The sequence below is a fragment of the Mauremys reevesii genome, linkage group 13, assembly GCF_016161935.1.
Source record: "Mauremys reevesii isolate NIE-2019 linkage group 13, ASM1616193v1, whole genome shotgun sequence".
Lineage (NCBI taxonomy): Eukaryota > Metazoa > Chordata > Testudines > Geoemydidae > Mauremys > Mauremys reevesii.
In genome coordinates, this window is record NC_052635.1 from 37,314,682 (window position 1) to 37,341,650 (window position 26,969).

Here is a 26,969-nt window from a genome sequence, read left to right on the forward strand (position 1 = left end):
GACGAAATGGTTTTCTTAAACTGCCCCATTGTGTTGACATTGGGTGACTCCTTACCCTCCCCCCAATTTTTTTATATGTAGAGTTTTGTATTAAAACTATATAAAATATAGAACCACCATTTTAAGGAAGGATCAGGCTCAACTCTGAACTTCTTGGCTTGCCCATTCTTAAATCGTACTTTAATACTATTTTAACAAGAGGTTCTTTTTATGTACATCTGACAGCTGTAAACTAAGATTTTTTTTCTCTAGTTTATTCAGTTAGGGCCAGATTCTGCTATCCATACACATGTTAAGTGATTCCTTGCTACACAAGTAAACCACTAATTTAATTAATTATGGAGAAAGATATTTCTTATTGTGAATAAGGCTGGCAGATTGGGTGTTAACATGCAAGCTAAACACTGAGAGTCCTCTATAGTGGCTCTAATAACAAAATGATTGTGATCATTACATTTATTTTCTAAAACATTTGTGCAGAACAGATAAATACGCTTAATGTTTTATAATGGTGTTTAAACAGAAGGTTCAAAGCTAATTTTGTTATGACTGATGCCCGTAACAAAATCCCTAGTTTTCAACAACAGTCTAAACAAAGTGAAAAATGCTCTAATGATTAATTTTCTTGAGAAAAGGCATTTGCTAGTTTACCCTGTGACTTTAAACCATGAAATTCATAAGAGTTATGCTGCAATGTATTTTTAAATAACTAAGTTGTATGCTGATTCTTTTTATACCATAGATAATTATGGAGGCAGAGGCTGAATTTCTTGACTTGCTAAATAAATAGGGAAACAGATGCTCAGTGCTTATGTTAAAGTTATTTTCAAATAAACTGTGCTGCCAAGAAACCGTTCAATAATATGGCTCCGCTCCAAACTCAACCTCAGGAAGGGAAATCACTTTGGCCTTGGGTACGTCACTTAACCTCTCTGTGGCTCAGTTTTTGCATCTGGAAAGGAGGGAATAGTACTTTGCTACCTCACAGGTATAGGTCTGATTTGACATGAGTAATTGGACCTGGGTGAGGCCTTATTTGTTGGGTGACAGGATTAGGGAGGGAAATGGATCAGCAAGCTAGAAACAGAATGTCTGAACTAGCTAAGATACGGGGGAACACCCAGGACAAGAACACAACGGACAAGATAATAATGGATAAGGGAAGCCTGGAACATAAAATGAGGTAAAAAGTAAGTAGTGCACGGACAGTGCATGCTGTATAAGGATTGGTTCTTTCCAAGTGACGAAGCCAGTCCCAAAATGTATGATGCAGTGCAAATGGGTAAATTGAAATAAAAGAAGAGGTTTGCTGGGTAACTGGATGTGTGCCCTATATCCACCCTGACACTTGAGTCTGATCAGCTCAGCACAGCTTTGCTGTACTCCTCATAAAGGAAGTTAAGTGATGAGACTGGAGTTGAACTGAGTTCTTGGGGAACCCAGTGGAAGAGGTCTTGGGGGAACCCCAAAATAGTAGTGCCATGACTTGGATCCGCTCTTCTTGAGTATGTAATGTACACACCCCTTAGTTTGGGGGTCATAAGCTAGCTTTTAAGGAAATGGCATTAAAAGGGTTTAAGAATTTAAATATGAAGAAATAAGAACCATGCTGGAGAATTGGTTAAATTTAAGGGTGGCCCCTGTGAACTCCCCAGAGAAATAGTATGACGAGACTGCAACCGAGTGAAAAAGGAACTCCAGAGCATGGTATTAGATGATTTTTAAAAGTACTTGCCAAAGCATGGCAGAAGTCCATTAAATACCATACATAAATAAATGGCAGAGCACAGCAAAGGTCTATTGAGTGCCTCTAAAATTTTTAAGAAGCAGAACCCATTGGCAGCCGTAGGAAAAAAATAGTATCTAGATGGAAGTCTCTAGATTTGCAATGTATAAATAATAGTATTTATTTTATTACATCAAAATTAACTTCTAGGAAATATAGGAGTGTATTTGGGGTCATGGGAATGAGGTTCCACTGCACACATTTTTTTGCGGGGGACAAACAACTTGGATTTTTTTAAGTGCCCTAAAAAAAAAAAGTTTCTCCGAGTCCCCTTTCATCAGTGACATAGTTTGAATTGTTTTTCCTCTTCTGCTGGTGCTTATATGGATTTCTTGCTCAAGGGAGAGTGGGCTGGCCTGAGAACACCAACACCCAGATGTGCTTGTGCCCCTATACTCCTACCGGTCATTTCAGCGCAGGATTGAGGCAAGGCCTGCCAGGAGAGGCTTAAGGAGAGAAGAACTGCTTTGTTCCCCAGAACCAGTAGAGGGGTCCTGGGAAGTGAAGACAGGTCCTTGCCCAAACCTTTGTGGAATCCTTGCACTACTGCCTCTGTTGGTTGTTCATAGGGTCTGGATGGGGACACCACCTTCCTGATGCAGAACAGTGCTTCCTTTAATCCACAAATGGATTTGGAGGTGGTGTGTATGTTCATATGCTGCTAGATAGTCTCTGAACTGTACAGCTATGTGTAGGTGTTGGAAAGAAGTGGGTGCTTGCATACCCTATGGAATGAAAGCATGGGCCTGCTGGCCAGTTTTCAGTTGCTCCCCAGCCCCAGGTACAATCTGTTCCTTCTTGCCCTGTCTATGCTCCCATTGTTTGCCAGTTCCCTTCAGAGATCCCAAGAAAAGGGTCCCCCCAGCTCCAAACTCAACTAATAGGAGCTCTGCTACTGATAAATATCCTCCAGTGAAAAATATGCATGTAAGTTTCCACCGGAGCAGTGCATAAGTGATGTTGCTATGCTAGTGCATGAGCCAGGAAGTGTAGGGCCATCAACAAAACAGTGAAATTGACTATATACAAAGTGCTGACAAATACACTAAATAAACTGAGAAAATAGCACATATATATGTATATATAATATCATTTGACTTCTTTCAGTTTAAAAATTTAGGTGTTACTTGCAACTCTATTAGGTTAAAAAAACAACTCAGTGAATGTTTTCAACCTACACTGTTCCTTTAAGACTACTGTACGTAATGTAAACTTCTCCCTTGATTAAAAATAAGTTACTTACTAGGATGTATAGTTAGACACCACTTGAATTTAACTTTAAAATCTTAATATTTTGTCTTTGTTCAGTCTGTGCTGCTTAATTTCTGTTTCAGCAACTTGAATGGTGCTTTCTTCAGGGACATATGAAACAATGATTTCCTCATTGAATGAATCATTTTAAGGAGTAGCTTGAATTTTCTGCTTCTGTTTGATAAGTCTCATATATAATCATATGGTAGTTTATTCAGGTATAGGGGAAAAAAGTCACGTCTTATTAAAAATTTGTCTTCTGAGCTTTTCGTCCATATTCTTCAGAACTTTCTCAAAGGCAGTCTGTGTGAAGTAATCGTGATTGTGCTCTATTCAGTAATTAAGGGTTTCTTAACACCGATAGGAACTTTCTTACAGTTTGTAGTCCCAGAGATGGTAGTTGGTGAACAACAGAACAGGAGCTGGGTTGATGATACCACCTTCCCTAAATATAATTTATATAAAGAAGTCTGCACTTTTAAAAGACATGTTGCTAATTTCTTCCCATTCTTTCTCCTCAATATTTTAGATGTTCAGTAGGCTCAGACATTCAACTTCATATTAAAATAGTTACTTTCCTGAAAATGCCAGTGGGCTTCTAGTGGGACTTCAGCTTGCTGCAGTACTTTAAGCCTATAGCGTCTCTCTAGGCAGTCCATAACCAGTGGATATGTTGTGGGCTCAAACTTGTTGGCAAATAAATTAGGTGATTCAATGATCCACTGTAAATCCCCCAGTCCATAGACACAAATATCTCGGATGTAATGACCTGCAAAGACAAAATGTAAATATATTAACAATTCCAAGCTGACTGAAATGCAGAAGGTACACGAAGTGGGGAATAGTGAATTAGATGTGTTTTAAAAATTCTTTAAGGTGCTACTAACATTAATAACAAATAGATGTGTCTGCTTATGAAGCACTGTTGAAGTAAATCTAAAGAATATTACTGTTTTGTTACTTATAAAAACAAGGAGCTACATACTGATTATTGATTTTAGACAAAGGGGTGTACATTGTACCCAGACTTGCTGCTTCAGTGACACATTGCAGTGCTTCATGTTGCTCACTTGACCTGTTGGTGGTTTGATCCCATGCTCTCCTCTGGGGTACAACAATTCATTCATCTTGTTGTGTCCTGTCCCCAAATTTTCTCTGTGCTTAGTTTATGGCAGTTTCAGGTTTAAATTCAGGTAGGTGATTGAATATTCAGCCAGGGTCAAACTGCTCTTTAGAAATCACTATATTTCCGCGTTTTTTTGCCTGTATTGCTGGATTGCACATGGGCCAACCCTGAGTTACCTTGTGGGCACATTCACACTCACTTGTTGAACGTGCATATTTGTCAAATGGATGTCAGGTAAATCTGTTCTCTTCTGTTTAAGACGAACTACTAAGGTTAGTGCACTGGATACATGTTCATTTAATAGGTGGGAATTATGTGAGTGTGCAGTGGCTTGTAAAAACACTAGTTGTTTAAGCTTTAATGCTACTGAAATGTTAAATGTGTGGAACTCAGTCATTAACTCACTTAATTCTAGAACTATCTTCTTAGTTGGGGGTTAAAAGAACAGTTTAGTAAATAGGTACTATAACAGTCTGCAGTATTCTAAGATACTGAAAGATATTTGTACTGGATATCAGAGTAATTTAGCATGGTTGCTTTTATTTTATACTTCAAAAAAATATCCATGACTGAGACATTTCATGGATAATTATGAAACATAAGAATTATTCTGCAATGGATGTTAGAGCAAGTGCATCAATTTATCTGAGAGTGGGATTTCATAAATACAGTGTTTTGAAAGGGCCTAGTTCTGTTTTCAGTTATCACAATACCTTTGCAGCCATTATGTGCAACTCCTTCTTGATCTTTCCATTTAATAGCTCGTATATTTCCTTCCCACTGTGCATTTGGTGTAGCAGCTGGAGCATCTAAAAAAAATCAAACCAAAGCTAAAGACAGTTATTTTCTGTGTAACACAAATAATTGTGATTGTCTTTGAAGCTGTCTTTTAAAAGTATTGCCTTATTGTTTCTTCATTTTACAGATATTTAAAATGACATGATAGATATATCGAATAGGTTTGCCCAATTTATTGCTGCATTAGAACAAGTAGTCTATACAGGGGGTATGGGGACATGCTTAAAAGCTGCATTTTTCTAGTCCAGTAACGAGTGGTCTGCACTGCCATTTGAGAGACTTGTTATACTTCAAGATTCCTTCTTTTATTTCCCACACCATCAGGGGATGTGGACATTGCAGTACATCCACTGAGGATGGAGGCGATAACCTCTACAGCTGATATACAATGGCATCACTGGGTTCCAAAGGGAACTTCATCACCCTCCTGGGCTGAAATGTCATAATAATGTGGGACAAGGAGGCAATTCATGGTATAAATAACATGCATCTTACCATTTAAACGATTCAGTGTGACCCAGTAGTGCTCATCTGGACTGTATGTGTCCCTTGACCATTCAAGCAAATCTTTTGCACGTACGTCGGTCAGTGTAAACTCCACAAACTTTCTAGTGAGTGCATAGTAAGCACTACCAAAATATATAGTTAAGTTATGTGGAGGATCATCTTTCATATTCTTGGTTGGATACACGTAGGATGTTCCTGAATGTACATATTCTTTGTAACTAAGATGCGTCCTATGTTTCATATGAGGAGGTTGGACCACCCCAGGAGTAATATTTTTATCATTCCATTTACTTTTGATGTACTGTATAATTTCTTTGTTTGTTTTGATGGGATAGTCCTGGCCACACAGATTAATAACATAATTCCATTGAGTTTTGGTATTAACTAAATCCTTCATACAATTAATATCCGCTTGTAATCTTGAAAATCCTGCATAAACAACATTTTCTCTTTTTGATGAAATAAAAATGTTTTCAAAGCAGTTAACTAGGTTTTGCACTGCAGTTTTGTAATCCGGTGGTGACTTTTCATCTATGTGTATGCAATAAACATTCTGAGGCAGATAAATGGCTCTGAGTAGCTTCACAAACATTTCTAACTCCTTGTGAATTGTGATGATGTATGCCAAGGAGAAGTTTCCTTCTTCTTCAGATAGTGGTCTTGTTATAAAATGCAGACTCTTCAAGACTGTAGAGCAATTGCATGGAGTCCGTATGCAGTCAGGCATTTCAGGTTGGTGAATAATCTGACAAAAATTTCCAATTTGAGGTGCAGCACTTTTCCCCTCAAAAAGCGCTGAACAAAGCTCATCTGGATAAACACCACATTCTGCTGTATCTGGGAAGGATTTTTGTTCACTTGGTACCTTAGAAAATGTGTTTCTTACATAGATAAAAGTGAAGATGAAAATACAGAGGCCAATGCACACTAAAAATCCTGATTTTGTTGCATCAAGTTGGTTCATTTTTTGCTCTCTAGAAACTTTCTTCTGACCATAGTTCAATTAAACATAGTTCAAATTACCTAAAAGGGGGGGAAAATAGTGTTTTAATTTCTTTAACCTGATGAAGCAATTATGCATTTGTAGATGCAGAAATTGTATTCTTAGTATTGCATAGAAGTGCTAAATTTCACAAGCACCAATATCGGAAGGCATTAGGAGTAAGTGTCACATTCTAAAATAAACTTTTTAACTTTGTTCCCCCACCCTGTGTTCACTCTTATTGACAATAAGGAGCTGAACATATCTGCTGTTGCATTCTCTACAGATTCCAATTATTACTTACATTAGCTGTATTTTTTGGTTTTTTTCTCCTATGTCAGCCCAAGAGTTATTAAATATTTTAATCTCTTTTGACAGCCGATATTAAATGGATGCTCCTCTGATAGGAGTAGATAGGACATACCAGATTTGTTTTGACAATACTAAAGCTTCATATCTCTCTCTCTCTGATATGTTTAGCTGTAGAAAAACTACTAAAATAAGAGCCAGAGATCACAATATGATCCACAAAGGTATCTCTGTACCTTTGTTACCATCGTTATAATAAAAAGTGAGCCATGGTTCATTTGTTTTTTGTCTGTAATGTCTTTAAATTAGTGCTTTTGAATACACAACCTGAAAACACAATGCATTTTCTTGTTTGTAGCTTACTTAAATCTATCCTTAAAAGACAATAGCTGTAATTTACTTTCTAACATGTATAGATCAGTCAATTCAGTTCTGTTACAGCAAAATTGTTTAGAATTTCATGTTTTATATGTGAAAATATATATTTTTACAGATACCTCAGCTCATAAGCATGACATTACAGCAATCCAGTCTCTCAAGTCATTAGTACTTATCCTTGAAGTATTTGGCATAGGATATATACCTTCCTAGAAAAGAAAAGACATTCAATGAAATTGATAGTCTGATAAATATTATTTTAGGACTTCTAACAGTTTTACTTGTAATTATACAGACAATTCATGCTTTCTACTGCTTTATGTTATTTTTTTTAACCTTTTATTTAAGTTAACTGCTTGTAGCAAAATATTGATATTTCATACACAAATATAGCGAATTTTGCATCTGTCAACGTCGCTTGATATCAGAATTTATCATTAGTCTCATGAGCAAAGAAAATCAATGCAGTTTATTCATTTAGATCTTTGCATAGCTATTTCTTACAATCTTAAGATTTCATGCTTTTGTTAAAACAAAAGTTTCTCGTTTCTTTCAAATAGAAGATCAAATAAAGTAATTTTGTTTTCAAGCTTCTAAAGCATTACAGAGGATAACACAACTCAACACAAATCAAAGTTGAAAATTGGAGATTTTCTATAACATATAATCTTTAAATCTTACATTATTTGCCAAAAGTCTAATATTTATCATATTGTCCTTACTAGAGAGCACAGGATTTCAAGCTGGAAGAATGTCTTATTTTTCCCCTTCAGCATATTAATCCATTTTCTGGAACACTAGATGGAAGATTCATCCATTTTGCTTCTATGCCCTAACTGTGCGTCAGTCAGCAGTACTCTTCAGTATGCACTGAACACGCAGGCCTAAGAACAACATTAGGAAATCAGGTCCCAGAAGAATATTTTCTTAGTGGCTCATAAGGGATATGTTTACTTTGTAAACATATATCTGGAAGCATGATTTTAAGTGAGTCCGTTGCATCTCTTGAAGCTGAACAATTCAGCACTCACATCAGCGTCAACCTTTTCATGTTGTGGAGAAAGCAAGAGGAGAAGAATGTCTTTGAAAGACAGACAAGCGTTTTCACAGCAGAAATGAAATGTGACATGCACTGGGAGTGTGGCCTGCTGCCAACTAACTAACAGATCCAAAAATAGGTTAGTATAATGGACATTATGTACCCAGTAGCAGGGATTACGGGGGGAGGGTTTGCTACAGTAGGGTGGTCCTGGCTTTGTCTTAAAGCCAGAATAACTGTTTTATAATGAGTGAATGATTAAACAGAGAACAGAGAGGTCGCTCTGAATTAGTGAATGGTGGGATCTCTAGGGCATGTGTCACATGGGACATTTACTGTGCTGGACATCAGCATAAGTGTTGCATTGAAGGACAGGAAATGCAAAGTTATTAAAAGGTATTGAAAATCCACTAGCATGTAATTTTATAGGACTGCTATCTATATGCTTTAGAACCAGATTAGGAAATGCAACATCTCTGCAGGAGGAGGAATTTTTTTCTTGAAATATTATTTAATGGATAGATTTAAAAACTGAGGCGTTACTGAGGAATCAAACTCTAGTCTGTTTATTACTTATATTTAAATTGTCTTTAAAACAGTCAAACCCATAAATAGCATCCTGTAGAGCAGTGTTTCTCAAACTGGGGCCGCCGCTTGTGTAGGGAAAGCCCCTGGCGGGCTGGGCCGGTTTGTTTACCTGCCCCATCCGCAGGTCTGGCCGATCATGGCTCCCACTGGCCGCGGTTCGCCGCTGCAGGCCAATGGGAGATGCTGGAAGTGGCGGACAGTACGTCCCTCAGCCCGTGCCACCTCCAGCAGCTCCCATTGGCCTGGAGCAGCCTGGCTCCCAGTGGGAGCCGCGATCGGCCGGACCTGTGGATGGGGCAGGTAAACTGGCCTGGCCCGCCAGGGGCTTTCCCTACACAAGCGGCGGCCCCAGTTTAAGAGAAACTGCTCTAGGGCATTTTGCATGAGATTATTAGGATTTGTCTTGGGTTTTTCTGTAGTGCTTAGCACTGTAGTAGCTAACATTATAAAGAGTTTTGTTTTTTTTATATAGTATCATAAATATATACAGCACTTCACACACATCTAAGAAGAGAAGATTCCTTCCCCAATATATAGTTCTTAAACATTTTAGGAAAATGCATAATATTTTAACTCCAAATGTAAAAAAACAAACTAAATGGTGAAAAATCCACTTTAACATTTTTTTCATGGAATCTGTTTTATTTATTATAGCACTAACTGGCCTCAGTCAGGATTGGGAACCCTGTGTGCTAGGTGCTGTACAGAGGGAAAAAAAAAAGCCCTAGTCCGCAGAGTTTACAGTCTAAGAAAGATAAAATGCATGGAAGGATTGAGAGTAGGAAGGAGACAAGAGAACAGTAACAAGAATATACATAAGTTTTACATAGGATATATAAATATCAAAAGTCTCTGCTAACAATCTACCTAGATGTCTTTAACTTGACAGTGTCCCCTTAGTGAAGGTGACTGTATTAAGTTTAAAATAATAGTGATGATGTCAGTGGTTTATTTTCACTATAATCTCATTTTTCTTGTGCCAGTTTTTACTTAATTTTTTGTGAAGGTACTGCAAACTTTCTTCAATATGCTTACATTTAAAGGCAAGTAAAGCATTATGGTCACGTCAAAATTCTCTCCTTTCTGCACAATGCTTGAATAGACAAGCTTTGTGTGGAAATACAGCATTCCATAAAACCCATCATGGGGCTAAAACACAAGCCCTCCACAGTCACTGTACCAGCCTGAAAGCTGGAAAAACAGCTGTTGCTTTTTCTATGCCTCTCAATGGGAAGTTTGGACCACTGGATATATGAATATCCTGTAGCCCCTATCTGACCTTCCGGGCAATATTGAGCCAATATGGAGAGCCTCCTGCAAAACCAATCTGCCCATACTTCCATCTGCCCTCAAAGGGGCAGTGTGTATGGAGGACCTTTGCTCAAGCCCTCTGTATGTGGGTGAACTTGAACATGCTAAACAAAAACATGTTTTACTAAAACAAAAATATCTACAAGTATTCATCATAAGCAAAGAGTTATCATGGTTATATACCTGATACTCAGAGTACCTTGTTACATTATGGCCAGTACTTTCAAACTTAGGTACATGTGTGTCTTGATTCAGAGGTGCTGAAGTCAATGATTATTTCGGGTGCTTGGCACCTCTGTTTGGTATAAATTTTAAGTGCCGAATTCAGGCACTCAATTGAAATTTTTGGTTAATATGTTAAAATTCCAAGGTTTGTATGTGGTGACTTTTCTGGATAGTATGTGGGGAGCGGAACTATTGGGGTAAGGTAAAATTCATACATCTTAATTTGAGAAAGTTAGCTAAAAAGCAAAGTGAATTTATCACAAAACATTACCTGCAGACATACGTCCACATACCAGTCAGTTCAGTTAATCAAGACCGCATTATGTAGCTTATGGTATATTTCATTGCTTATTTACAAAACTAAATTCAGATCAGTTAAAACAATTTTGCTTGTTAGCATCTCTCCCTGCCCAATATTCTGGGCCAATCAGTGTATCCCTAAATCAGCTACCGCATATGCACTTGTGTATTTCTTTAAAGTTAAAGTTTAGTTAAACCTCAGTTCACACATCTTCATAATTCAGTAAATCAAATGCCTTTAGAAGAGAAAATTATTTTATTATAAAGAAAGTAAGGGGTTAAAAAGCACTTACGCTTCATTTTAAAGTGCGTTTGTTTTTATATGTACTCGGGTTGTTTGTTATCTGATTAAAGAGAGAATTATACAACAGGTGGTGGTAGAATTATATAGGAAAGTGAGCAATAAAATTATAAAAAATGTTACAAAGTCCCAGCATACATTCTGAAAGAAAGTAATAGTAGTGAATCCTTACTTCTTACAACTGTTTTTAAAATAAATTGTTATGGGCTTTATCCTACACTCAGTGAGGTAAATGAAAATTTTGCTAGATTGGACCCCCAATAAATAGTTTCTTTGGAATTAAAATCCTTTTGACACTAAAAGATGAATATTGGATCCGTACTGACTAGAACACCAACCAGGTTTATGAAGGCTAACGTTTTAGCTGTTTTCTTCGTTGGTTTACTGCACAAAATTTTTGAGCACTGCAATTTAATGCAAATGCTACTACAAAAGCTGTAAAACACTTGGGTTATGCAGTTGTAAGAAAATGAGTTGTTTGATAGAAACCTTAAATTGCAGTTACAAGATCTTGAATTTTATAAAGATTTTAAAGCTTTGATTTTTATGTATAATGACCTTTCTTCATAAATATACATAACAGGAACTGTATTTTTCAGACAAAAGTAATATATTGAAAAACACTTTTAAAACTAAGTGCAAAGCTTTGGTCAAAATTAAAGCATTCTTTATAGTTCTCTTAAGGGATGTTGCAATAAATAAATCTTAAAATCCAGCTTACGGAAACTCACCTTGTACAAGAGAAGCTAGACATTTGCAGCAGAATTTAATAAAGAAATCCCATGTGTAATCCATTGTCCTTCAGGGGAAATTCAGGCTAAGTCCTTCATTTTGTTCCTTATGTGGAAACGTCATGTGAAATCAGTTAAATATTAACATGAAATATTTTCATTTACTGGTTAGTTCACTTAACTGCATAATATATTTGTTCTGCAGTAGCCCCTTTAATATTCAGAGGCAGCAATGTCCTCTAATGTAATAATGAAAGAAAGCTTCAGCTTCTGCGGATTTGTTTTGTCATTGCTCTGACGCAGCCTTTTAAGGAAGTAAAAAACAGTCTGAGATCTGTAGAAACTACATTGTAGCAGATTATAAATAGTATTCTATGGCTTTAACCTCTGGGTTGCTATCACAGCACTATGAACGATCTGGAAAAAACCTTATGCTTTTCTTAACTCTTTGTCTGCTGAAACTTTCCAATTTAAGCAGACAACTGAGTATAATGGAGGGGTGTGTTCGGATTTCCATAGCAGCTTGAAGTTTAAAAACAAAACAAAAATCCTAGAAGAGACGCCTTTCTTTGTGTTCTCCTAATCTAAATATTTCCCTTCGGCTTTTATAAAATTTAATATTTGTTTAAATAAGTAAAAAGATAATAGATAAGCCCGGTAGGAGCTGAGGAGCTTTTGGGTATGAAAACTGCCTTGAGAGAGAGAGAGAACTGCTTTTGTGTTTTGTGTATTTCCAGTCTAAAAATAGTATGTGTGAGTAGGTCTACAGCTGCACTTTTGTCACTTTGATTGAACAAAAAGTCTGTTGGTCAGAAATAAGTACAAAGATGGCCTAGAAATATCTTAAGGAGCTGCTGCAGGCACTCCAAAAATGAAAGGCTCTGACTTCAAAGGAAACTGTATATGGAGTTGCAGCATAGGGTCCTTAATAACCAATAGCACTATTGTTTTAGATGCTGTAATGTATTAATTATCACATCTCTGTAGTGCATATTGTATGTGCTGGATGACCTTTTCTTTCGTAACTAAAATAAGGTTGATATTTTATCTCTAATTCATGTGCATAGGGCTTCATAAAAGGATCCTATGGAAATGAACTGCAGAGTTCAGATAGTATTCTAAATCATGTTTCTGTCATTTGTTTTTGCTGTTTTTCTTGTTCCCTCCTCCCAGAATTTAATCATTTTGCCATCCAGTTAATTTTGCTGAACAACCTCCTTGATGAACAGTTTGGAAGAATTATATGTTGAGACTTTTGTGGTGTATTTGCTCTTGTACATGATATAAATGACAGGTGTCAGCCTCCTTGAGAGAAACACTGGCAGTCAGTCTTGCCAAGGCTTTTGGTCTTTGAAATACTGTTTTGTTTTGACCTAGAATTGAAGGTTGTGTACCCTGTGCAGAGCTGGGGGGCTCCTTTGCAAGATTGACACATGTTTTTCTCACAATACGGATGACATTCAGGCAGGCTGGCTCAGCACAGTATTCTTGGAGGGAGTGTTCCACTGGTTGTCACTGTTGGGTGATATGTTTAGTCCTAGGATTGACAAGTAAAGACAACCACTCCAAAGACAATGCTTCTCCCTAGAAGTTTTTTCAGCAGGAAGAAGTTAAACTTATCCAAATATATTTTCAGATTTCAGCAAAGAGGTTGTACTTAGAATTCATTTGGAGGCCACTTCAGCCATCTGAGGGCCTGTACGGAAAAGGGAGTATCTACTCTTGTGTGACTTAAGGTTACTGCAGAACCTGAAACATTCATCAGGCACTTATCAGCTAGCAGCCTACTAGCCAAAGGGTCCAATAAAAAATGTGAGGAAATGGGGACCCACCAAGCAGATCCAAGAGCAATATCCTAGTGAGAGACACAGCCTACTTCTTTCCAGCTGCCATGAAGAGGAAAATGCTGAGATTCTTACAGTGGTGTTGTCCGCAGACTATTCTTGAGGATCTCTTTTGCATCAGCCTCTGGATGACAAATTTGAAGCCTATGCTCTTCCCCTAGTTGCTGTTTTCTTGCTCCTCTCCCTTGTTTCCCTCCCCCCACACACACAAAATACATCATGAGGTTCTGTGGGCAAGGATTGACTACTCTGCCACTCCTCCTGACTCCTGCAAAAGTTGGGGGAAGGAATTAAGTGTGTCATCTGCTCCTCCCCAGCTTTTTTTTCTCCCCTGTGTATCTCCACTGCTTGCCTCTATTATAGATCATACTTTTAACAAGCCTATTTGGGTATGTCTAAATAGCATTTTGGAGCAAATCAGGAGTGAGCCTCCTAGGCCAGGTGGATATACTGGAATTCATGCTATAGCTTTAAAAATAGCTGTGTAGACAGTGCGTTGAAGTTGCAGCTCAGGCTGGAGTTCAGGCCCGGAAACCCACCCACTTCCTTAGGCTTCAGACTCGAGCCCAGGCTTCAGCACCAGCCACAACTTCAAAGTGCAGTATATAAACTATTTTTAGAGCACTAGCAAGACCTCGCTAGGCCAAGTTTGTCAACCCAGGCTGGGAGGCTTGGGCCAAAAGACTGTGTAGACAAACCCTTTAGAATTATGAAGAGTAACTGTGAAACCGACGAGGGTCTTGTTGATTTCACTTTGTGGATGTTTAGGAAAACTGAACAGAAACAAGGGACCAAAGCTGTCCTCTGCAGACAGCAGTGCATTAGTTCACAGTTGGAGGGTTGTTTACAACTTTTAAGAACTAGAAACTCTGGAGGAAGGTTTAAATTCTACAAATTAATAGCTTAATGTGTCTTTTCTCCTCTTTCCTCATTACTCTTTTTCTTTCACCTCCATCCTGCCTCTACTTCCCCACTCACTGAGGAAAATGAATTTTTCAATACTTGAATTACTGTTTCTAATGAATAGTCTTTTGAAGTGGCATCTTTACATACTGGCCTCCAAAAAGTATTTTTAGCTAGTAGTCATTCATCTTCTGAAGCACCATGTTAATGCATAAGCTTGTGATTGGCTGGCACATGAACCATGGTTTGGCCTCAGGTCTAATAAAACACTAGTCAATCCTTCCTTCTAAATTCTTGCTCTGTTTAGAGCAGGGGTGGGCAAACTACGGGCCACAGGTCGCGTCCGACCTGTCAGACCTTTTAATTCAGCCCTTGAGCTCCTGCTGGGGAGCAGGGTCGGGGGCTTGCCCCGCTCTGCACGTGCTGTGGCTCCATGCAGCTCCCGAAGCAGCGGCATGTTCTCCCTCCAGCTCCTATGCATAGGGGCAGCCAGGGGGCTATGCAGGGAGTTGCGGGGGCGGCGCCTGCAGACGGGGCAATGCGCAGAGCCATCTGGCCATGCCTCCGCATAGGAGCCTGAGGGGGGACATGCCTCCTCCCGCATCCCAACCCCTTACCCCCAGCCCAGAGCCCACACCCCCAGCTGGAGCCCTCCTGCACCCCAACCCCCAATTGCGTGAGCATTCATGGCCCGCCATACAATTTCCATACCGAGATGTGGCCCTCAGGCCAAAAAGTTTGCCCAGCCCTGGTTTAGAGGGTGGCTGGTGTGTGTGTGTGTGGGAACAGGGGACAGTAGGAGTATGGAGATATGTAGATTCCTTGGAAGAGAATTCCAGCCCTTTTTATATGTTTTCAACAATCAAATGTACATACATTTAGGGGGAAAAAAACCCCAACCTAATTTGGCTTTTATGTCTTTAGGTTTAGAGTTCCACATTTGTTTTAAAAGACACTGAATAAACAATAACACAGAGATGCCAAGCTTTAAATGCATAAAGCTAAATTTGTTAATAGGTATAAAAGGTACATTTGTATCTGTTGTCATTACCATAGCTCCTAGGAGCCCCAGTCTTAGACCAGGACCCTGCTGTGCTAGACACTGTACAAACACAGAACAAGAAGATGATTCTTACCTCAAAAATCTTGTAGTCTAAGTAGTTGAGGTACAAACCCTGATTTTTTATGTGGCAGGAAGAGAAGATTTTAGTATAATGAAAACTTTAAAAAAAATTGGTATTAAAAGGCTGTATTTTTCTTACGTAATTTTTTTCATATCAATGCAATCAGCTCAATTGTAATTTAAAAAGATTTTCATTTATTCTAAAAGCTATTCTTTTTATACTTCAAGTTCTGGCTACCTTGTGAAATCAGAGTTTGTGGGTAGCTAGCTGTATCTTCTATACCTATTGAACAATTATTTGAATTGTTGTATAGGTATTAGACCTTCAGAATCCGAAATTACCTTTTTGATAGTAAAGTGTGTGTGTATCTATGTATCTGTAAAGTCAGATTCTGAAGGCTTTTGGATGCCTCTTGCTCCCACAGTTCAAATAGTTGTTTAAATATAACCATCTTAGATCAGGTAACTTCACAAATATATAATCTGACTAACACAATTTAGACTCCTTTTATAATTAGAGAGAGCACTTACACAAACGGAACTAGAACTTGCTCATTTGCATGCCTATTTTCTGCTTCAGTGTCCTACCTTTCAGCAGTTACAGCTTGAATCACATAAACAGAATTGATCGGCTGCTTTTTTTATCCCTGGGAATTTTCTTCAGTTTTTCTCTGATTTATGAGTGTCTTCTCTGCAAGATGTTTTAACAGGAAAAGAGAGGCAAAGGCAGCAGTTAGGGGTGTTCAGGAGCCGTGTTTCGTCGTATAGATAGATTGCATGAAGGCATTACTGTTCTGAGACTACGCCTCTAACAGGAAACCTGATAGTTACCCTTTCAGTGTGATCTGTTGTAATCTCTCCTTTAATCACTTCCTTATCCACCTTTCAAAATTCTCAGATTAATCCCTCTCTTCTCCAATTTCACTGATAATTTCCCATGTGCAGGGCCGGCTCCAGACCCCAGCGCGCCAAGCGCGTGCTTGGCGCGGCGTCCCGTGGGAGGGCGGCAGGCGGCTCCGGTGGACGTTCCGGAGGCATGCCTGCGGAAGGTCCACCGGAGCCACGGGACCAGCGGACCCTCCGCAGGCACGTCTGCGAGAGGTCCACCGGAGCCGCGGGACCTGCGACCGGCAGAGCGCCCCCCGCGGCGTGCCGCCCTGCTTGGGGCGGCGCAAATCCTAGAGCCGCCCCTGCCCATGTGGAACTGTATTAGATGCCTTAGTGAATTCCAGGTAGATTAGAGCTACTGCATGTCTCTTGGTCTAAAAAATCAGTTATCTTTTCAAAGAAGGCGATCAGATTGGCCTGGCATGATCTACCTTTTGTAAAACTACCATATATACTCGTTCATAAGCTGAATTTTTTTAATAAAAAGGGAAGCACCAGAGAAGGGGGTCGGCTTATGAATGGGTATAGAAAGGGAGACATGGGACACAGCCCTTCCCTCCAGCAGAGGGAGCAAGGAGAGGCAGCAGAGCCAGAAGAGAAGAGGCAGGGCCAGAGTCTCTCCACTTCTGGCCACGCTGCTCTTCTTCCAGCCTCTGAAGCAGCTGCAGCCCCGCCATCTGGCCCCACTCCCCAGAGCAGGCTGTGGCCATACTGCCCGGGCCACCGGAGCACACTGCGGCCGTGCCGCCCGACCCAGCCCGCTGGAACATTTTGCAGCAGCGCCACCTGGTCTGGGCTGCCAGAGCAGGCTGCAGCCGTGCTGCCCAGCCTGCCAGAGCAGCTCCAGCCAGGCCAGAGACGTCCTCCCCTGGCCCTCCCCAGATAAGATGGGAAGGGATGGGATGGGGAGAGTTTGGGGGTCCTGGGATAGGGGTGGGGTCATGTGGGGGGTAGTCAGGGGTTACTCCCCTGACCCCCAGCTTCTGCCCTCCCCCAAAAAACATTTCCCCACCAGTTGCTGTCCTGGCCCATCAGGGTAAGCAGCTGGCGTGCCAGGACACTTTGTTTACTTAGGTTTAGGTAAACAAACCATTTCGGTCCGCCAGCGGCTTATCCTGATGGCCCGGGAGCCAAAGTTTGCTGAACCTGAATTATAGGGTCGGCTTATGAAGGGGTTATAAAAATTTTCCATTTTACTTATCCATCTTGCGGGGGTCGGCTTATAAACAAACTGGCGTATGATCGAGTATATACAGGATGTTGTATTTTATGCCAGTTACTGTGTACATCTGTGTTGCTAACTACTTTCTCTTTCAAAATTTGTTCCAAGCCCTTGCATACAATTGAGGTCAAACTAATGGCTCACTTTTTTTTTCTTTCTTAAAAATAGGAACTATATTAACAATTCTCCAGTCATAGGGTACGACCTCCAAGTTTACAGATTCATTAAAAATCCTTGCTATTGGGCTTGCAATTTCATGTGCCAGTTCCTTTAATATTATTGGATGGACATTATCTGGATCCCCCAGTTTAGTCCCATTGAACTGCTTGAATTTGACTTCTACCTTGGATGTGGTAATTTCTACCTCTATATCCTTGTTCCCATTAGTCACCGTATCACTCCCTCTAAGCTCTTTACTAGCCTTATTAAAAACTGAAGCAAAGTATTTGTTTAGGTGTTGAGGCATGCCTAGATTATCTTTATCTTTAATCTGCACCCCATCCTCAATGCTTAGCAGTCCCACTTCTTCTTTCCTTGTTTTCTTTTTATTTATATGGCTATAGAACCTTTTGCTATTGGTTTTAATTCCATTTGCAATGTCCAACTCTGCTTGTCTTTTGGCAGTTCTCACTTTATCCCTATACTTTCTGACTTCCAAGAGGTAGTTTTCCTTGCTGATCCATCTCATCTTTTAATTCCTTGTAGGCTTTCTGCTTTCCCTTACTCACCTGTTTGGGATGCTTGCTCATCCAGGTTGGTCTGCAACCCTTCCTATTAATTTTTTCCCCTTGCTTGGGATGCAGGCTTTAGATAGTTTCGGCAATTTTGATTTAAAGTAATTCCAAGCCTTCTCCACATTCAGATCCTTGAGTTCTTCAGTCCAGTCCACTTCTCTAACTCGTTCCCTTAATTTTTTAAAGGTAGCCCTTTTGAAATCAAGGATCCTAGTTGCAGATCTATTTTTGTTTATCCTTTGTCATAGGTCTCACCCCCACTTAGAGCTGTTGGGTTCCAAAATGGGGACCTGCATGGACTCCTCTAAACTAAAATCCTAGTTTAGATCTGGTAAAAGCTGCCACCACCCAATAATGTACGTGTATTGGGACACAGTCCTTCCCCAAAATCCTTGGGGATCCCAAGAGCCTCAAATCCATGGAGTTCTTATACCTAGGAGAAGTAAACCATTCCCCCTGCTTCCTCCCCCCTCCCTTTTCCTAGGAGAGATACCGGGATTCAACTACAGAGGGATGCCTTCCTCCTCCCTCCTCCCCTTTCCCTGAGAATTCACCCAAGGAAAGATCAACCAAGTCCTTAACAGAAAAGAGTTTACTTTTTTTTTATTCTTTAATAAATATCTCTGTAATACCAAGATGGAACAATACACAGGGTCTAAACTTATCAATCTCTGGAGAGAATTCCCCCTCCCTTCTTTCTCAGTAAAAGCAATAACAGTACAGAATTAAAGAAATTCTATAGCAAAACACAGACTTGCAAATACAGAAATAAAAGTATAAGAATACTAGTTCCTTGCTAATACTCACTAGCTTGAATAGAAGAATTTATTGCAGAAACCTGGGAGGACTTGATTAAGATGTCTGGACTTCCTTAACTCCCAAGAGAGACTCTCTTAAAACAGAAAAAAACTTCCCTCCACAGGGATTTGAAAATATCTTGTCCCTGATTGGTTCTCTGGTCAGATGTTCACAGGTACTGCTTGTTAACCCTTTACAGGTAGAAAAAAACCTTAACCCTTAACTAACTGTTTATGACATCCTTCCATTTAGTTTAAACTGAATTAGCTCATGATCACTCAAACCAAGGTTGTCCCCTATAACCAGTTCTTCTGTGAGGTCCTCACTACTCATCAATACCAAATCTAAAGTGGCATCACCTCCTGTTGATTCAGCGACTGTTTGGTGAAATAATCTGTCATCTATCACATCCAGGAAAATCTGGGCCCTCCTATTGTTAGTAGCACTTGTCCACCAATCTATATCTGGGAAGTTAAAGGCTCTTATAATCACACAATTCTCAGTAATATTTATTTAATTAAAAACATTAAAGAGGTCTCTATCCATATCCAAATTAGATCCTGGGGGGTCTGTAGCATACTTCAAGCACTAGCCCAAGGGAACCTCTAGTTGTTTTCTTCCCTAAAGTGATTTTGGCTCAGCTAGACTCTGTCTTATCCATTTCATCACTTCTAATTTCTTTACAATCTACCTCATCATTAATATACAGTGCTACTCCATCACCTTTGCCTTTATTTCTGTCTTTCCTGAACAGCACATACCCTTCAATACCTGTACTGCAGTCATGAGTACTATTCCATCGTGTTTCTGTTATCCCTATATCTGGTTTCACTTCCTGTACCACTAGTTCTAGTTCCTCTATTTTGTTACCCAGGCTCCTTGCATTTGTGTACAAACATTTTAATTGTTGCTGCTTGGCTTTGCCCATTTTCCTCACCCAATTGAGTGTAGTCCTTCTACTGCCAGTATCGCCTACCTGACTGTTAGCTTCATTGGTATGGGCACGATCCTTCCTCTTAATGTCCATTTTCCTACTCACTGTTCTTCCGTTCTCCATTGTGGTATCTTTTCTTACTTGATTTTCCTCCCTTTCAATGTTAAAATCTGGCATGGTGATTACACGAGCATCTCCCAATCATTTCCCCCCAAGTTTCTAGTTTAAAGCTCTTTTAATTAGTTGTGCCATCCTATGAGAACCATCCCCTGTCCATGAATGCCTCCCAGTAATCAAACATCCCAAAGTCCCCCTTATAGCACCACTGCCTGAGCCGTCCGTTGATCATCATAATCTTGTCTCACCTTCGTTTTCCTCCTCTGAGGACAGATGGAATCCCACTTCCTTTTTTTTTTTTTAATTCCAAACTTTCACATTTTAGCCGATCTGTTATGAAACATCATTCTTTTGTAGCACAGAGGGCAATAGTCAGAAGAAAAAACTTTGTGAGGCTGTAGGCCTAGTGACACTGCCGACTTAAAAACCTATGCAATGTTCCTATTCAAAACTACAAATAACAAACTGCTCCTGGTGGAGCAATAGAGAAAGATGGAGTCTGTTTTTCCATTGTATGCAGTGTGCTGCTGTTTAAAAGTGCAATCTCTCAAACTGTCCTCACTGTACCATATCTTGGAAGGGTTTGGTCTCTGTAACGTAACCGGAGCTGCTTGTTCAGATTTTTCACATTTTGCCTGCCAGCAAATTTAGTGGTTATAATTGCAAAGTTAAAGGCACAAGCAGTAACTTAATCACTTAAAAATATTAGGGTAGAAAAGCTTTTTAAAGGATCGTCTAATGCCATGAGGTATATTAGTAAGGTACTGGGAGATGTTGGCGTGACAAGGTTGGGGTCATGGAGATGCATGTATTGGTTGCAGTAAACGCTGAACAGAAAATTATTTTATCTTTCTTCCTGGGGCATGACCAAAAGGACTCCTATTTTATGTTAGGTCAGTGCAGATTTTGCTTATTGGCATCTGTCATAATCTGTGAACCTTAGTTTTGCTGAAGAGTAATTTGGCTGCTGTCATGGAAAGAAGACCTCTGTTCTCATGAATGGGAACAAGACTCTAATAGTTCAGGTGTCTCCCTTGCCTTCTTTCTCGGTGGCTTCTAGTTATTTGTAATTTTAAAGCACTTTTCGCCTTATATTCCAGATGGAATCTTGATTAGCTATGAACAAAAGGCAGAAATTAAGGCAATGTTGTATATGTATGCCTCATTTAATTACAGTTGGTGTCTCTCTCGAATAATTTTTGATGGAGAAAATTTGAACATGTATGAATGGCTTTTTTTAAAGTTTAATGGATTACAGGGTTGTTTTGTATGATCATCTGAGAGCAGTACTTGCAAAAACAACAGTTCATTCTTGTGCAACGGTGTCTGTGTTCGATTCTGTATTTAATAAACCTCCAACTGGACCTGATTGTTTTTTTACAGGACTTTTACTGACTCAAGGGGAAGATTTTTAGTAACCTCCATGTATTCCCCACTTAGTACAAAAACATATTTGTCTTGACTGTCAAGTTTTCTGGTGTCCCGGCTCACAAATAGCCAAGAGTATAACAAGTTGGTGGTATTGTAGTATCTTATCCACCAGCAGCTGAAATATGAAATAGGTAGGAGCAGCAGAACTAGTGAGACATCTATCTTACTATCAAAGCAGTTTTCAGTACATGTCTTTCTAGCCCTTACTTTTTCCTTCAAGGTTTCTTTTCCTTCTGTGATAGGATTAGTTTTCTGAACCATATGGCCCCCACCTTTGTAATTATGGAGGGGAGAGGTTATATCTCAACAGAAAAATTAAACAGACTTCAGTCAAAATACTGCATAAATGTTCTTATAAACTGATGGAGGGGGAAATGTCTAATAGACTAACAGTTAATGCCTGCTGGAAATAAATAAATTAAATAACCTAGACAGTTAATGGATTTGAATGGAAGGGAAAAAGGCAGAAAATTAGGATATAGCAGTATGGGTAGGGTAATATCTTCCAGGCTAGCCGAAAACATTTAATCTTACAGAAAATGCAAAGACCAAATTTGATAGTGAGAGATTAGATAAGGAAGTTCCACTAACAGTTGTTGTTTGTGTAAAAAATGTGTCTGCCAAATGATAGTGGATACACACAATGAAACATTGTTCTTAGAGTATATGTAAGCTTGGGAGGATTAGATTTTTATTGATAAATGTTGGTAAACATTGATTTCACCATACACACACAAACCAACGAAAAAATATTTCTGTCAATAACAGAAATTTACAGATAGGCAAAGTAAGAAAAATGCTGCTTGAGAACTCTTTAGAGTTTGATTTCATGATATTTACTTTGTAAATTTTGACATGTGATGTTGACAGTTTGTGTGTTAACATTTATAAAGCTTTCCTTTTTTGAATCTCAGTGTCTACTGTCATTAAATTTGTTTGACCCCCCCATATTTCCTGCAACTGTAAAAATTTTTAAAAATTAAAAATCAGTAAATTTTAAAAAAATACTTAAAAACATAAATGTCAGTATTATCCTTTGAAATTTTTTTTTGCCAGGCCTAAGTGTCATTGTGGATCTCACTGTAGATTCACATATGCCTCATGAACACGAGACCAGAATCTTTTCAGAATAGTAGTAGAGGCTTTTCTGTTGGACCATATGAACTGGAACCATAAACTCACTGAATGTTAAATCTCACTAAATGAGGATCAGTCCATCCTCATCATCGTATCCACTCATTAAACTCCACACCTGAACATAGCCATTATATGAACAACATACTCTCATATCTCAATGTCTGTACTTTGACCCGTTAACCTTTTACCCCCAATCGGGGATACTGTAGATTATGTATTCCTTACGCTATCCGATTTTAAACGAAACTTCGCACCCCTTGATAATCTGTACGTTATTCCCTGATCACCAGAAACATCTACGCTTAAACTCTGTACCGTTCACTTTTTTTAAAACATCTTAATAAAAATTTTAAATCTGTATGCCCCTGTACCACAAGGTGAAGCTCTTTGCCTCAAACACCTTGATAGCAGACTCTAAACCAACAGTATTTAAACCTGCCCACTGTGTGATGCTTTTATGCCCTTAACTGTCAGGGACGGCACATGCCTGTTGTGCCTCGGGGAAGCACACATCCCTAACAATCTGCCATTCCTTCCTGTCTGACATCTGAAAATTGAAAGACACAAGGGCTCAAATTACATCTACTTGAGCAATCCATGAAAGTCATGTCTGATCCTGGAGAAGACATCCACCAAGTCAGAGTTGAGGAGACTATCCATGGCAAATGCCCCAGTAGCCTGATAGTATACCCCACTTCCAGTGGGGAGAAAAAATCCTCTAAAAGGGCACCTGAGCCACTGGTACCTGTGCCAGGATCTCAGAAACTGAACAGAGCACCAGAACCTTCGGCATTATCAGTGTTCGTGCCGAGTGCATCAGCACTTACTCTAGGACAAAAAGAGACCTGGAACATATGCTATCTACTTCAAGAAGTGCTGAGCAGCCGATCTGCACCAAGCACAGCTCTGAGCATGCAGTGGAATCATCTTGCAAGGAAGACTTAAAATATTCATCAACGTTGAGCCCAGGGAACAAGGTACTGACTGAAAATAGTGACACTGGTACCAATCAAGACCAGCACCAGTACAGGCAGTGGCACTAATCGACAGACCCTTCCTGGTAGAGAGAGAGAACTAAGTAGAGAGACTCATTACCTTTCACATCTGCATCTGAGCAGACAGCAGCCCTGCATCCAATGGCACTGCTGTTCATGGACATACTTCTCCTTGTTACCTCCAAGTTATACCTTCTCCCCTCTGTCAAGAAGGGAACCTGTTCACATCAATCAGAAAAGGACCCTCTAGGGAGTTTGACACATCCCATGCCATGCACCAATGCAAGATTGACAATGGACTAGTCCATTGTCAATTTGGCCAGTACTCCAGTCATATTGGCCTTATGGGGGGGCCACCTTCCCATATGTCCATCTCAGATTTCAAGGAAGAGGACAAAGTCTCTGGCATCAGCAGGTTCACTGGCCCTACCAAGCCCCTCACACCTGAGCTAGAGGAAATTCCTTGTTTTAGTGCACAGGTGGTTCTGGAGACACTTCATTTGCCCTCCCCACCAAAGGCATTTTCATCTTCTCCTGAGGACACAGTTAGATCAGTCCGAACACTGGCTCAAAATGATTTTAAGGCCTTCCAGGACTTGCTTATGAGGATAACTGAAACCTTGGACATAGAGCCAATGGTGATCCAAGAGAACATGCATAAGCTGTTTGACATCCTCAGCACCATCAATAATTGCCCTTCCAATCAATCAGGACATAATAGACCCAGCAAAGGGGTTGTAGCACACTCCAGTCTTCTTTTCCCACCCCTTCAAAGTTAGTAGAAAAGCACTACCAAGTACCGCCTAAAGATTTTGAACAATTTTACATACATCCAGGATCTTTATTAGTATTTATGGTTCAGGAAAAGACAGCTCATCTGACAGGACTCTGGAAGACAAGAACCCTGCAAAATTGGACCACACTGACACACATGTGAGAACCAGTTACTGACCCTACAGTAATTGTGATTCTTTGAAATGTTGTAGTCAGAGTAGATCCCATGACTCATCCTCTGTCCCTGCTTTTCATGGTTCTCAGCAGTCACAGGCTTCCGATTGTGAGGGAAATGAGGAAGGGTCACGGTTGCTCAGCCATTTATGTCCTTGCATAGGAGCACAAGGTGACCACAGGGTGCGTGCATGGCCCCGACACACTGTTACTCAGAAAAGATGCCAAACTTGCGCAAGGCTACTTCAACATTTCAAAGATCCACTGTTATTGTAGGGTAAGTAACTGTTCTTTCTATGAATTAAGTTGAAAAATGCTTGGAAGAAAACTTTGTACCTCCTGGAGATTAATTAGTAAATGTACATACAGGGCATTTGGGTTGTAAAGCAATGTATAAGTGCTTAGTATTACATGTATTGGATAGAGTAGATCAGGAGTGCCATAGTTGAGAGGCAAGAGGAGGAAAAGAGAAATTATATCAACTCTAATGTCTTGTACAAGTCCCACTGAGTGTTACTACCTTCATTATCCTCTTTTATCCACACCACAGCCTTTCAGAAAATTGCAGTTTGATAGCTGTGCCATGTGGAAAGCAAATTGCCCATCAGATGGTACTATCTCTCTGGAATAAACCCCTGAAAGGGTGACATCTTTATACTTCTTTCTTATCAATAAATGGAAGTGTTGCTTTCAAGTACAGTTCCACTTTAAAATATTACCCCGTTGAGAGAGACAAATTTCAGAGCAAAATTGGCATAGTTTGAAATATTAGTTAAATACATTCACAGGCAACAAGTCAGCAGAAAAATGCCTGTGTGCTTTTGTTCTTTATGCTAGTTGAATTTGTAGGAAAAAAAAGAGGTTGGTTTCCTCTTTAATAGATTATGCAAGGAAATTAGAATCTGGACCTGTTAGAAAAAGTCTACAACTGGGACAGAAAATGTACAATGGTACCTCCATTTAAAAAAAAAAAAAATCCAGGTAGGATTACTACTGGGAAGAGAGAAATAGTGGTGTAACTATGCAATTTCTGTACCTTTTTGCATGGAATAGGGTTTTGTACAAATTCAGAATGTTCTAGTACAATTGGAATATTTTTAGAATTTGCTATGCAGATTGATACAAATACATTCATTTCTTGTAAATGTAGTTATCTTAAGTGCATGGTTCACCATTAAGAGCATCAATATTTATTATCCCTTTTAAGGGATGTACTGTCTACAACAGACCAAAATACTGAAATTTTTCCTTCAACTGACTATGAATATAAATAGTTTTAAGTGGGTAGCTAAATAGACGTATTAGAACAAAGGTTTCAACAAAAGAATGTTGTTTAAACCTGTCCTAAAAACCATGGTGGCTATAGTTTAATAGCTACTTTTTATGGTCTCTTGTATTTAGAAAATACTTCCGATCATCTACTTCGAAAGAGATTTTCTCTTTTGATTTAGCAGTTGAAAAAAGAGGGGAAAAGTAAGATAAGAATTACCCATATTGTTGTAATGGAACAAAGGAATATTGCCAACTTCGTTTTCTAGTCTAGTTTCTGTTATGGGAAAAGCAATTTATTGTGATTATGGTAAATGATGGAAATTTAGAGGTGATAAAACATTCATAGCATCACATTCCTTCCACTATTGCTCTCTTGCTGTTGTTTTTTCCATTGATATCCTTTGTGTTGAAGACTTTATTAATCCAGATTAAGAACTGATTTCTATGTAAATTGCATTTACACACCAAGTGATGAAAACACTCTTTGAACAGCAAGGTCAGAATCCAGAGGCAAATGACTTTTTGGAGGGAGCTGTGAGAGGGAGCCCCAACCTTTCATGGTGGTAACTGTGACACCAGTGCTAACTGTGTCACAGTAAGGTGATATGCATCAACCCCAATAGTGCTTACCGCTGGTTTGGGTCTACTTAGTATATATTATCTGCACACATGCAATTGCCAGTTCTGCTGCTTGCAATTTCTTTCCCCTTCATTTTAGGTTTGCTGGAGGGGCAAGAAAATTAACCCCTGTTGTAGTAGATGATTAGTTCTCAAACTATGCATCAGGCACCTTAAAAAAGAAAATTTAATTTCCTTAACTTTCCACAGTATATTAATGCTGATGATAAAAAATGAAAAGAATTGTTGGTAATTTCATGTAATCCTAGACACATCCTTAACCGTACTTGAAATAAGAGAGTCCATCTAATCAATTAATCATTTACATTTCTTGGAAATTGGAGAGTGGACTCCCACCACAACTCTTTTTCAT

At 39.4% G+C, this 26,969-nt stretch overlaps 2 protein-coding genes across 5 annotated transcripts in view; one reads left to right on the top strand and one right to left on the bottom strand.

The window, feature by feature from the left end:
* The window catches only part of RTF2 (replication termination factor 2), a 56,137-nt gene that overhangs the window by 19,818 nt on the left and 9,350 nt on the right, over positions 1–26,969 (top strand). The gene's annotated exons all lie outside the window — the stretch shown is intronic.
* Positions 89–16,286, bottom strand: LOC120380323 (beta-1,3-galactosyl-O-glycosyl-glycoprotein beta-1,6-N-acetylglucosaminyltransferase 7-like). 4 transcript variants are annotated; one of them, XM_039497949.1, is made up of 6 exons: positions 16,091–16,286; positions 11,633–11,738; positions 7,257–7,346; positions 5,457–6,491; positions 4,877–4,972; positions 89–3,806 (listed from the first exon to the last, which is right to left on the bottom strand). In XM_039497949.1, the coding sequence occupies exons 4-6, from the start codon at positions 6,430–6,432 to the stop codon at positions 3,580–3,582; spliced, it is 1,299 nt and encodes a 432-aa protein (XP_039353883.1). In that variant the 5' UTR covers positions 6,433–6,491; positions 7,257–7,346; positions 11,633–11,738; positions 16,091–16,286; the 3' UTR covers positions 89–3,579. The 4 variants fall into 4 exon arrangements, with proteins under 4 accessions (XP_039353883.1, XP_039353884.1, XP_039353882.1 ...); XM_039497950.1 differs by lacking the exon at positions 11,633–11,738; XM_039497948.1 differs by lacking the exon at positions 16,091–16,286 and having other exon boundaries at positions 11,633–12,018.